The 13,674-nt window shown below is 41.5% G+C and overlaps 1 protein-coding gene across 1 annotated transcript in view; it reads right to left on the bottom strand.

The window, feature by feature from the left end:
- ZNF556 (zinc finger protein 556) overlaps positions 1 to 13,377 on the bottom strand; it is a 38,169-nt gene extending 24,792 nt beyond the window's left edge. The window contains 5 exon segments of the mRNA XM_034998187.1: positions 8 to 37; positions 40 to 740; positions 1,364 to 1,547; positions 2,189 to 2,315; positions 13,250 to 13,377. Coding sequence (XP_034854078.1) covers positions 8 to 37; positions 40 to 740; positions 1,364 to 1,547; positions 2,189 to 2,315; positions 13,250 to 13,252 — 1,045 coding nt within the window. The 5' untranslated portion in view covers positions 13,253 to 13,377.
- Positions 13,378 to 13,674: the final 297 nt, after the last annotated feature.

Raw genomic sequence — 13,674 nt, forward strand, 5'->3', positions numbered from 1 at the left:
GGCCAACTGAAAGTTTTCCCACATTGCTTGCATTTATGGGTTTCTCTTCAGTGTGCATTCTGACATGTTTATGTAAGGATGAGGGCCAACCAAATGCTTTCCCACATTTTTCACATTTATAGGGTTTTTCTCCATTGTGAATTCTCACATGTCTCTGAAAGGATGTGAGCCAACAGTAGGCTTTCCCACACTGCTTACATTCATAAGGTTTCTCTCCAGTGTGCATTATCATATGTACTCGAAAGGATTTGGGACAGCTAAAGCCTTTTCCACACTGCTTACATTCATAGGGTTTCCCACCATTATGCATCATCACATGTACTCGAAAGGATTTAGGACAACTGAAGGCTTTCCCACATTGCTTACACTCGTAGGGTTTCTCTCCAGTGTGACTCCTTATATGTCCAGTGAGGGAATGGGAACGAATAAATGTTTTCCCACAAAGTTTACATGCATAGGGTTTCTCTCCACTGTGAGTTTTCACATGATTCCTTAGGTATGAAGAACAACTGAAGGCTTTCCCACATTCCTCACACTGATATAGTTTGCGTCCAGTGTGACTCCTTTTGTGCCTCTTAAGGGATGAGCGATGCCTGAAGACTTTTCCACACTGACTGCATTCATACAGTTTTACTCCACTAGGAGTTTTCTTATACAGCTTAATATTTGGAATACGGCTGACAGTTTCTCCACATGTATTACCTTTGCTACTTTCACAGAGTCTCTCCACTATATGACTTCTGCAAAAAAAGGGGGGGAGCACAATATTAATGGTTTGTATATTCATAATTTATTAATATTTGTTAATGAGTGCTAGGACTATATTTCTACCATTTTCTGTATAAATGTAGGCTTTCTTTTTCTAAAGATTTTATTGATTTATTTGAGAGAGAGAGAGAGAGAGAACCATAGTGGGGAGGGGCAGAGAGAGAAGGAGAAGCAGACTCCCCGCTGAGCAGGGAGCCTGATGTGAGGCTTGGTCCCAGGACCCCGGGATTATGATCTGAGCTGAAGGCAGATGCTTAACCAACTGAGCCACCCAGGTGCCCCATAAATGTAGCTTTTCTGTCCTGTTTGAATTATTTCAAAGTGTGATAAACTAGCTGCTTTGGGAATGGGCTTAAAGCATAGCCCATTACTACAACAGTGTTTCTCATACAGGGTTCCCTGATCATTGTTTCCCACTGAACTATCTTTCAAATGCTCAATGTCTGAGTCACATGAAGGAAAAAAAGGAGGAAATGGTCTGTGAATAAACAAATTCTGGAACAAGGTTTATCAGTTTTTTGTTTTTGTTTTTTAATTTCATGAAATAGTAAGATTCTCTACTGGAATATTGTGTTTTCTCCTAAGTGCAACTCACCTCAAATGTCTCCACTCATTGTTGTGCTTATCTTCAATGCACTGGTCTTCCCAATTTTCTTGAAAAAGGGAGGTCCAGAAATCATTTTTTGTGAACATTGCTATTTTCTGTTCATTAGATAATTTTTCTCCAAAAATATCCTGCTGAGAAATGGACCCATTGGTTTTAAGTTGAGTCTCATCATCTAAAACAGAACAGTGAATAAATCTTATAAGGAAGGCACCTGTGAGCAAAGAACTACAGTTTAGCTGTTTCAAAACTTCATTATTAAGAGGCACAAGAGGTCAAAACGGAGGCGATTTTTTTTTTAAGATTTTATTTATTTGACAGAGAGAGAGTGCACATGTGCACAAGCAGGGGGAGCAGCAGGCAGAGGGAGAGGGAAAGGCAGGCCCCTTGTGGATCAGGGAGCCCAGTGCAGGGGCTTGATCCCAGGACTGTATCATGACCTGAGACAAAGGCAGACACTTAACCAACTGAGCTGCCCAGTTGCCCCTGGAGGCGATTTAATATGAACAGAAAAACCACAAGATTTCAAACAACAAACTTCTCCATGTCCACAAAGTGACACATGAATATATACCCAGACTAATGACACTGAAGGACCCTAAGTATTTTAAAGAAGACAGAAAGAAAAACACAGGTTAATATTTGGACTTTTACTGTCACAGAGAAACTGTTAGATTCTAGATCCATGACAGCTGTGATCATGCCTGTTTTATTTATCAGTGTGTTTTCCTTCTTATTCCAAATCTTGAAGTAGGCTTAATGAATAAGAAATACTTACTCTCTAAATAACTAAGTGAAGGATTGCTGCCTCCTTACCTATTGAGACCAGGTTCCTGAAGGTTTCCAGCATCACATCTTTGTAGAGTTTCCTCTGAGCAGGATTCAGCAGGGCCCGCTCCTCTTGGGTGAAGTCCACAACCACATCCTCGAAGACCACTGAGTCCTAAAACAAACCACATCATTGTAGGAGAGTGGGCAACACTGACAACACAGGGAAAGTGGACTCAAATTCACAGGAAGTTCAAACAAGATTCTTTGGTCTCTTCACATCTAATCTATGTCCACACTCATTTTCTGTATCATTGTCTTTTTAAAAAGATTTTATTTATTATTTGAGAGAGTGTGCGCACGAGAGAAAGCACAAGCAGGGGGGAGCGGCAAAGGGAGAGGGAGAAGCAGACTCCCTCCTGAGCAAGGAGCCTGATGTGGGGCTTGATCCCAGGACCCCGAGATCATGACCTGAGCCAAAGGCAGACACTTAACCAACCTGAACCACCCAGGCTCCCTCTGTATCATAGTCTTAACACATTAACACATTGAACTTATCTCTCTCTCCATTTTTACTGTGGCCCTTCCTGTGTGATCCCTGCCTTTTCACAGAGTCTAGAATGGTCCAAAACACTTGGAGAAATTAGAGAAATGCTATATAAATGAAACAAATACTGCTGTTTTATGAGTATCAATTCCTTATGACAAAAATGATTTCATCTCTTTGCTTATTGCCTACCACATCTCTCAGCACTGCATAAACCACAAGTTCAAATCTTGATGAGATTCTGATAAATAAAAACACACTGAAGGAGCTTTTCCTTCATTTCTTCTCACCAACAGTGAGAGGCCCAAGGTAGAAACCCAACTCACAATGTGGGCCAACTGACCCTTTGTCTTGATGTACTCCATTCGAAATACACAAATCCAACTGGGTGCCAGAAGACATTTTTCTGGAGAAATGCTAATTTTAACTCATACGTGTATTATTTACATATATTATTTATCACAGAATCAGTTGCTACTCTTTCTTACTTTATGCCCCCTTAATTTGAGACAGAAGCGGTATTGAGAAAGACGAGGAAAGAGGAAGACATGAGAATTCAGAAGGCGGGAAGAAGACATGAGAACTTAGACCTTTCCATAATATCCACATTCATAAACCTTGGTGTTGGTGTGCATTAATTTTTAGTAAACACACATACACACTGAGGTTATAAGATGCCAAAACAGCTCATTCCATCCAAGGCATGCTGTTGCCTTGATCTTGGACTTCCCAGCCTCTGTACCTGTGAGAAATAAATTTCTGTTGTTTATAGGCCACTCTTTGGTATTTTAACCAACTGAGCCACCCAGGCGCCCCTTTTTGGTATTTTATTATAGCAGCCTGAATGGGCTAAGACACACTGCCAGAGACTGGAGCAAATTGAGATGGGGAATAACAGTCAAGGATGGTGGAGCGTGATGGGAGGTGGAGCATATCATCTTGTGGGGAACTAGTCAGATCTGACTCTGTGAGAAATGCAGAACTACTTCAGGCTTTTGCACAGAGGAGTGATGTCCTCTGATAGCTTTAATGACCCATCACTTATGCTGAGACTAGACTGCAGGGGATGGATGTAGAGACGAGAACACCTGATAGGAAAATAAAGCCATTGGGTGCCTGGGTGGCTCAGTCATTAAGCGTCTGCCTTCGGCTCAGGTCATGATCTCAGGGTCCTGGGATCGAGCCCCACATCGGGCTCCCTGCTCCACGGGATGCCTGCTTCTCCCTCTCCCACTCCCCCTGCTGGTGTTCCCTCTCTCACTGTGTCTCTCTCTGTCAAATAAATAAATAAAATCTTTTTTTTTAAAAAAAAAAAAGGAAAATAAAGCCATAACCAGGTGAGAAGAAGGTGGGTCAACCTGGGTGCTCACAGTGGAATGTGCAGGGAAAGCATAGATAAGAGCTACAGATTCCTGATGGACTGAAGTTGGGGCAAGACAGAATGAGGAGATTTAATGACTGATCACTTCTCACCATAGAAACGGGAATAATGGAGTTTCCATCAACTGAGATGTAGAAGGCCTTATGTGGATTAAGTTCTTGGGGAGAGAAAGAGAAATTCACCATAGAGTATACCAAGATGGGAATAAGAATAAGACATCCAAGTAAATACATGTATAATAATGTTTTTAGGAGCACTGGTCATAATGGCAAAAATCTGAAAACACCCAAATCACCACTAGTAATAGAGTTAATAAATAATAATTGCGTATCCTTACAAGTGAATACAAGAGAGCAGTAAAGGTTTATTATTACTCCATAGAAGACCATGAAATAACTTTAAAAGAAGTCTGACATAAGGTAGCATATACACTGTGGTTCCATTTACATGCATTATAAAACATCCAAAGTTAGAGTGTCTTTATTTAATGATGCATACACAGGCGATAAAAGCATGGATAGTACCATCACAGGATTCAAGATATTGGTTACATCTGGAGAGGAGGGAATCACTTCCAGTGGAGTGTCTAATGTCAAGAACTGTTCTAGATCTAGGGCTGGATTTTCTTTCATAGCTGTTTATTTTTTATGATTTCCATGGACTGTTCAATATGTCTTATGTACTTTTCTGCATGTATGTTATACTTTACAATGAAACTCTATAATCAACTAATACAATTTACCTGAAATCATCTTAAGAATCATAGAAAGCAATATAGAAAACACATGAAAAAAACTCATACTGTAGGGGAATCAATGGTAAGATACATAGCCCAATAAAGGGAATAGTTAAAAAAAGATTATTCAAAAAGGAACATACAAATGGAGTGAAGTTCATTATTTTCTATCAAAAAAAGTACAAAACTAGGTTCCCATTGCCTCACTCCTAGTCAACACTGTACTAGAGATCCAATCCAGTGCCACCCGAAAATAAACAAATATGCAGAATTACAAAATAATAGAAAGATCATTGTTATCCTTAGCACCAACAAGCATATGCATGGGACCAAAACAGAACAAAAAGAACCAAAAAGATTTAGCAAGATTCTAAAATAAAAACACAAGATGAAAATAAAACTCATTACCTTTCCATTTAATAACAACACTAAGTTGGAAAACTCACATTAAAAAGTGAACACAACTGTATGGCAATATGAGGTACCCTGTGGACCTGCTCCCCAGTGAAACTGGTGAAATTACTTTTTTAAAAAAGATTTTATTTATTTATTTATTTATTTATTTATTTATTTATTTGAGAGAGAGAATGAGAGCATGGGAGGGGGCAGGGTCAGAGGGAGAAGCAGACTTCCTGCTGAGCAGGGAGCCCGATGTGGGACTTGATCCCAGGGCTCCAGGATCATGACCTGAGCCGAAGGCAGTCGCCCAACCAACTGAGCCACCCAGATGCCCTGAAATTACTTTTAAAACCATCATTTCAAGCCTCTGGAAATAGTCCTCAGGGCATACAGCTGAGGAACCAGGTATTCAAGAAACTCTATGAGAATTCAGTAAGAAAAGTTAACAGTCTGGTATTTGAACCAAGACTACTCTCTCTCTCTCCCTAGACTTCTTTTTCAGACTGCAGCCACGGGCTCCCTATCCCCACAGCTCCTAGCCAGAGGAGGATGTCAGCATTTCTCATCCTGCCCCAGTTAGTTGTTACTGAGTTTAAGCTCCAAGCGAGAGCAGTTGACAGGTGAGGGCTCTCTACTAACACCAGCCCCCACTTGTGGAATGTGGGACCTACAGCGGGTATAGGGCTGATGAGAATACTGGGGACCTGACTGCTCTTGTTATGCCTCATAAGGCAGAGGTTCCACATCCAAGAGAGGCAAGCTGAGAAGACATCAGGCAACTGCCCTTCCTCCACTTAATGCTCAGCTCTTAAAGTGGGGTGTCACTCAGAAAGAAGTGTATCATTGTCCCCAGCTCACTGCAGTTCCCTGGCTCAAAGATTTTGACAAGGAGGAAAAGCAGGCTGTAAAAGAGATAGGTCCTGGCCTTTTGCCAAAGAACTGACTTCATTTACAACAGAAGATGGAGAATCTTAAGCCTAAGGGTGCTCTCAAAAACAGTGCAAGTTGTAGTGAAAGGCAACAAGGAAGAGATTCAGGGTACAGGCAAAATTGTAGTCCACCTTGTTTGCAGGGGAGAAACAGGGAAAGAGGAGGGTGGGGAGGAAACCTCCAAGGGTCTGAACAACTAACAAACATTGACCTGTGAAACTATTCCTTCAAAGGAGTCCAAATTTGACTGGATTATTCTATAGAGCAATGTATGCACCATGGCAGGTTCAAAACAATAAAGCAGTCAGCGGACCATTAGTGGAGCTTAAGAGCACTGAAGGGGTTGGGAGGAGAGTGAAATAGATTTGACTAAAATAATCTGGCCAGTCACCAAGCAGACATAAACAACAGTCACAGGCCCCAGAGGATAGGGGCTAGTACCCAAAGTTGCTAAAATATATTACCTATAGTGTCGAGTTTCCAACAAAAAATTACAAGGCATGAAAAAAAAAAAAGGACATTGTGATCCTTACAGCAGAAAAATAAGCAGGCAACAGAAACTGATGAGAGCAAATAGATATTGGATTTAACAGAAGAAGGTTTCAAAGTAACTATTATAAATATGTTCAAAGAACTAAAGGAAATCATGATTAAAGATGTAAAGTAATATATGATAACAATGATGCACCAAATAATGTCAATAAAGAGAAGTTATTCTAATGAACCAAGTGAAAATTCTGGAGTCAAAAAGCACAATAACTGAAAAATGTCCCTAGAGGGACTCAACCATAGATTTGAACTTGTAGGAGAAAGAATTACAAAGTATGTTACTCCATTCTCATGAAATGTCCAGAATAAGAAATTCTCAAGAGGCAAAAAGTACATTAGTGGTTATTTATGGCTGGAAGCAGGATGGAGGGTGATAGATAAAGGGTATGAGGTTTCTTTCGAGGTGATGAAAATGAACTAAAGTTGACTCTGGTGATGGTTGCATATATCTGTGAATAAACAGAAAGCACTGAATTGTACACTTTAAACTGGTGAATTGTACAGTATGTAAATTATATCTCAATAAAGCTTTTTTTAAAAAAAGCTAACACATAATAAAGAATTCTAATGAAGGGTATAAAAAGATTCTAATGGACCAAAACCTCAACTTTATTGGATAATATCAAAGTAGAATTAAATAAATAGAAAGATGGGACATGTTCTTAGAAAGAACTCAGTGTCACCAAGATGTCAGCTCCCCAAAAAGAAACCTGTAGTCTTTATAAAATCCCAGTAAATCCTCAGACCTGATTTTCCAGGACTTCACAAAAACAACTTCTCCAAACCTAATAGAAAGAACAAATGTCCAAAAAAGACAAAAAAATTTTAAGAACAAAGTAGGGGGGCTCTTCAAATACATCAAGGAATTTGAGTAATCTGAGCAATATGTTATTAGTATAGGGATAAACAAATAGATTAATGGAAAGGAAAAGACTCCTAAAGAGACCCCGATGTAATGGAAATTTGATAAATGACAGAACAAGCATCACAGAGCAGTGGCAGAAATGATGTACATGGTAATATATGGGGCAGGGAGAAATTGGTATCCAACTGAGAAAAATGCACTGTATTCCCATCTAATCCACAAACAATAACCACTTAAATGTGAAAGACAGGAGGACCTGGGTGGTGCAGTTGGTTAAGCGCCCAACTCTTGGTTTCAGCACAGGTCATGATCTCAGGGTTGTGAGATGGAGCCAGGGTCGGGCTCTGTGGTCAGCGGGGAGTGTGCTTGAGATTCTCTCTCTCTCCCTCTGACCCTACCTCCACTCTCTCTCTCTCAAATAAATAAATAAATCTTTAAAGATTTCACTCATTTATTTGAGAGGGAGAGAGAGCACAAGCAGGGGAAGAGGCAGAAGGAGAAGCAGACTCCCCACTGGGCAGGGAGCCTGACATTGGGCTCAATCCCAGGACCTCGCAATCATGACCCCAGCCAAAACCAAGAGTCAGATGCTTAACTGACTTAGCCACCCAGGCACCCCTCAAATAAATAAATAAATCTTAAAAAAATAAAATTAAGAAACCAAAAAGGTAAACGACAATTTGAGATAAAGATATTTGCAACACATACAAATATAAAAATATGTGTGCAGAATAAAAATGAATGGTCAAACAAATGAATAAAAGATAGGAAAATGACTAAAACATGTATCACAAAAGATGTAAGACCACATATGAAAAAAGAGTCAATCTCATTGGTAATGAGCAAATAGAAAAATAAAATCTCAAACAGATCCTATTTCAAACCAAGAAGGGCAAAATTACTAAATTAGATAATCTCAGGTGTTGATGGTCACATGGAACACATAAGCAGTTATGCACACATGTTTGGAGAATCAATTGGTACACTTCATTGGAATTGTCTCATAAATTTGAACTTGGCCATGATCTACAATCTAGAGATTTTCCTCCAATATGTGGGCAAATGTACTACACATCTGACCTTGGACACTGAAACAAGACTCAAAGGAGTGGCACTTTTCGCAAAAGCAGAAAAACAAACTTGAAAAACCCAAACCCCATAAGCACTGGAATGGAAGAATTTAATGAATGCAGCTTTCAGATAGTAGCATGTACAAAACACGCTATGGCAAAGAACCATAGGAAAGCCTTTTCAGTGTAATTCCATTAATATTTATTTATTGAACGTCCCAAAGAAGTAGAACAAAGCAGAACACTGCTTAGTAAAAAAAACAACACAACAACAACAAAAACATAAAAGGTAAAGGTATGAATATTAAGCAAAGAAGCAAACAGTGGTCATCGATGAGACAAGACAGTGGTGAGTTCTGGGAGGATCATGTCAGGAGACTCTTACAGCTACCCAAAGCCCATTTATGAATCTAGGTGGTGAATTCACAGATGTTTACACCGTGATTAGTTTTTAGATGTCCAATAAAACTTTGCATGCATTCCAAATATGATAGATTTCACCATAAAAGTTAAAGCATTAATCAAGGTTGGAAAATAACACTTTTCTTATGTTTGCTTACCATGTAATATGAAAAAGTCAGTTTTGATTAACAAACCTTGGTAGAAAAATATTAGATGCAGATCAAGTGCCTAATTAAAGAGAACTAGTTGCATAAACTTGAAAATCAAAGACAACTGACATTATAGGAAAAGCTCTGCAGGACTATCATTAGAACAAATAAGAAAAGTATGTTGCCCTGTGTATATCATGTTACCTTTCCTATAACAAAAGAAAAACTTTGCCTTTTGTTTCTTTTTATAGAAAGAAACACTGATAAAAATGCACAAGAAATTATTAAAATTGGTTGTCTGAGGGTGGCTGGAGTAGGACTGTCATGGACCAGAATACGCTGGCAGGGAGTTGTTTTATGTTAGATTTTCAGTGTTTTGCAAGGTTTTTAAACCTTTGCATACATTATTTACTTTACATAAAGAGAAATCTATATAAGTTATATTTTGCTTTTTAAAAAAGATTTATTTATTTATTTAAGAGAGAGAATCTCAAACTGACTCCACGCTGAGCACAGAGCCCAACACAAGGCTCAATCCCACAACCCTGAGATCATGACCTGAGCTGAAACCAAGGGTCTGATGTTTAACTGAGCCACCCAGGCACCTCTATATTTTGCTTTTTAATAGTTTTTATTTTTACTTGGGAACCACTTTTCCACACAGGAAATCATTTTAATATTTAATCCTGTGAAAATTAATAAAGGTAAGCCTCACTAAAATGGAGTTGGAAGAAAAAATAATAATAATAAATGAAAAAAGAAAAAAGGAAAGAAAAACCCAGAAAAAAAAAAAAATCAGATGGAGCTGGGAGGCCAGAAGGGGGAGCATTCCACCTTGATTACAAGAACTGCCCATTACAAACTCCAACAGAAGAATCTCTACAGGAAAGAACCATCAATTACAGGCCCTGACAGGAAGAGATGTCCACAGCATCTCCTATAAGAAATTGACTACCCCTAGGGTGTCTGGCTAGCTCAGTCAGTACAGTATAAGACTCTCGATCTCAAGGTTGTGAGTTTAAGCCCCGCACTGGACATAGAGCCTACTTACAAAAATTTAAAAAATAAAATAAAAAATAAGAATGGAGAATTCTTTAAAAAAAAAAAAAGGAGAGAGAAGAAATTGACTACACCTATAATTCAGCAAGAAAAACTGTCATCAAAACTCAGAGAAATTCTCATCCCCCTGAACTCTTCCCTTTGTCCAATGGACTTTTGTCCAAAACAAGCCCTCCCAACTTCCTCCTTCTCCAAAAAATAATGTTCCTCTTCTTTGTTTGTTGGACATGTCTATGGTTTTGCTGTAGCTTGCATGTCCCAAATTGCAATTCTCTGCTATTCCCGAATAACCCCATTTTTGCTGTTAAAGTAACTGACATTAATTTTTAAGGTTAACAATTCCCTGAAAACTAAAGTTTATGAAAGTGTAAACCATGAAAAATAAAATATCTCAAACCTCTTTACAACTAAAATGACAGGTGACATCGTCATTGTATCCACTCTATCTTAAACTGGGGAGTTTTTTTTTTTTTTTTTTTAAGATTTATTTATTTGAGAGAGAGTGAATGGGAGGAGTGGCAGAGGGGGATTGAGAGAATCTTAAGCAGATTCCATGCTGAACTCAGAGCCTGACTCAGAGCCGGATGTGGGGCTCAGTCTCACAACCCTGAGATCATGACCTGAGCTGCCACCAAGAGTCAGACACTTAACCAACTGCACCCCCAAGGGCCCCTCAAACTGGGGAATATTTTCAAAAAATGAGTAGAATACTTCACACGTTAGAGGTTTGGACCTAACCCATTCAATGCACTATGATTTTCAAGGATTTGCATATCCAAAGGTAATTTTTCTCATATCAGTTAAAATAAGAATTGTTTTAGGAATAGTACATTTTAAATCTCATAACTCTATAGAGACAATCACTGATATAAAAATTATTGAAAAAGTGAAAAATTAACCTGAGAGTTTAAATACACCCATCTCCTATCTGGACTTTCTCTTGTCAAAGAAGGAAGAAAAATGTTGTATGTTTCCAGAATTCTCTTCTCTTATATTTTATCTTTCAATCCATTTCTACTCACCCAAGAAAATAAAAGTCTTACACACTCAAACAGGGAAATGAAAAGGCCAAACGTTTAGGGAGACTGGAGTTACACAGCAGCAACATTAGATATAGAAATCAGAAGGGAAGAAAACCAAACATTTCCATTGGCTCAGATAAAGCCACTCACTTATCCACTATTTGCAAAGAAAACCCACCATGTTCAGAAGGTGACACATTCACAGGCTTGGGGTCCAGAACCTCACTGTAGAAATGCCAGCCTTCTGTTGGTCAGTCTCCAGTGATGGAGGGCAGGGAGACCCGAGCAGACACAGGGATGAACTCTGGAGCCCCACACACCCGCCTCTCCCGACCTTGCAGTGTGGGAATGCTCCCTCTCCAGGCTTCAATTCTCAGTAGCCAGGGAATTCTTGGCTGGAGTCAGTTTAAGGCTCTACCCCAAATGAACCCCCACATTCATAACTCTTTCTCTAGGAGACAGACCCCAAAAGAGTCTTTCTCTAAGTCTGACCTTGATAGACTTTCTCAGTGTGCACCTCTGTGCATGCCCACCCCAAATGTACTATTTAGAAACATCCCCAAGGCAGTGGCAAGCATAACCTCAGAAAGGGCATCACCACCAGCCACACACATTTTAGTGCCCTGCAGCTTTTCTAGGCACACACACACCTTCTCCAGATGGTGCGGGCAGCCCAGGACACAGGCACAGGAGACTCTCCAGAAAGAAACCATTTCATTCCCTCCCTCTGCTGTTGCTTGGCTGGCCTTACTTAGCTTGGAGTCACTGGGCAGGGCCCCTATCCCCACTCCAGGTAGTTGGGATTTAGCATGAATCTCTGAAGTCCAATAATACCAGACAGAATAGAATTATCTGCAGTCATAAATTCCCCACCCTGTCAAAAAATAACTGACATTTTTGGTGAGTCTTTGTAATTCACCAACTAATATGCCAAACGTTTTGTGTGCGGAAATGCACTCATTTGTATGCATTCATAATGGGACAGAGGGTTTCTCTATTTCCCTTAGATTCTTTTCCCCAGTAGCATTCTCCAGGCTAAGCTCTGGAATTCCATTAGTCATCACCAAAAAGAAAACAACAGATGTGAAAAACTTAACCACACATGCTCCAGGAGAGAAAAAAGACACAAAAGAATTTTTAACAAATGCAAGACTAGATCTTTCTTCCCCCCCTGAAATTGACCACTCCCTCTTTCCTTGCAAATATTTCATCTAATCTTTCAAAGTCTGTTAGTTAAATGTATTTACATTTACTGAAAAATCTGAGGCTCGAATAGCCAAATAAATCTTTTCAAGGTGACAAACCCAGGGAGGGGCAGTGCAGAACTGGAACACAGACATAGATGACTCAGGGGTCAAGCAGGGCCATCCTACCACGTGGGACACCCACCCCCCACCACCTGTTCTCTGAAATGCTCCCGGAACACCCTCCCAAAGGGCACAGGCTCCTGTCCCACCGTAGGTCTCCAGCGCATTTTGCTTTGCAGGTTGCCGCACTAGCTCACCGGGTGGGTTGTCTCTGTTCTTTGGTTTTGCTTCCTTCACTGTGAGAACCCAGAGGGCAGGAACCATTTCTCTTCCCTCAATAGCAGCATCTGCCGGCTGACGACTAAAGTCCCTCCAGGGGAGGGAACTGGGGTCACTTAGGGATCCAGGACCTACCAGGAGATCTCTCCGAGCCAGGGCCCTAAGCGGGTCTCCCGGGACTCCTCGCCCGCCCCCCAAGGCTGTCCTCCGGGAGAAGCCGACCCGGGACTGAGACCCCCCCAGCCCCGGGTGGATAGCAGTCGCGCTCCCCTGGCCACCCCAGGAAGTTCTGAGAACCCAGACCCACGCGCGGATGGGACAGGACGCGGGGACCTCACCCCGCAGCCAAGAGCGGAAACGCGGGTCAGAACCTGGACAGGGGCTGGGGGGAGGAACCCGGGCCGGGCCACCTCCAGCCTGTACCGGCCTATTCGAACCAGCCCCTCCCGGTGTCGGCCGACCCCGCACGCTCACCATCTCTCAGCCCCGCTCCTGGCTCTCCTGGCGTCCTCGCGGTGACTCCGCGGCCCGTGCGGGTGAGAGCGATGCGGATTCGAGACACCTGCTCCCCAAGGGGCAGGTGCACACTGGTGCCTCAGGCGGTGAGAGCCTAGGCCGCTAGGGGGGGAGCGCGCCCGCCCCCGGCTCTGATTGGACGGTGCTCCGAGCCCCCGGATCCTCATTGGATAGCGCTCCGAACCCCGCCCCAGCCCTCCTAATTGGACAGCCCAACACCCTTGCCCCAGGGCCCCTGATGGGATAATCCCGCACAGCTGGAACACACGTGGCTGGCCTCTCCCGGCTGCTCACGACAGGGACATCTGTGCCCACGTAGAACTAGCTCTAATTCCCTGAGGATTTCGGGTCTTCCCGCAGCTCGGTGGCGCCGCCTGTCTCCA

Source organism: Mirounga leonina, unplaced genomic scaffold (assembly GCF_011800145.1).
Source record: "Mirounga leonina isolate KUSES-001 unplaced genomic scaffold, KU_Mleo_1.0 Mir_94, whole genome shotgun sequence".
In the NCBI taxonomy this organism is placed as follows: domain Eukaryota; kingdom Metazoa; phylum Chordata; class Mammalia; order Carnivora; family Phocidae; genus Mirounga; species Mirounga leonina.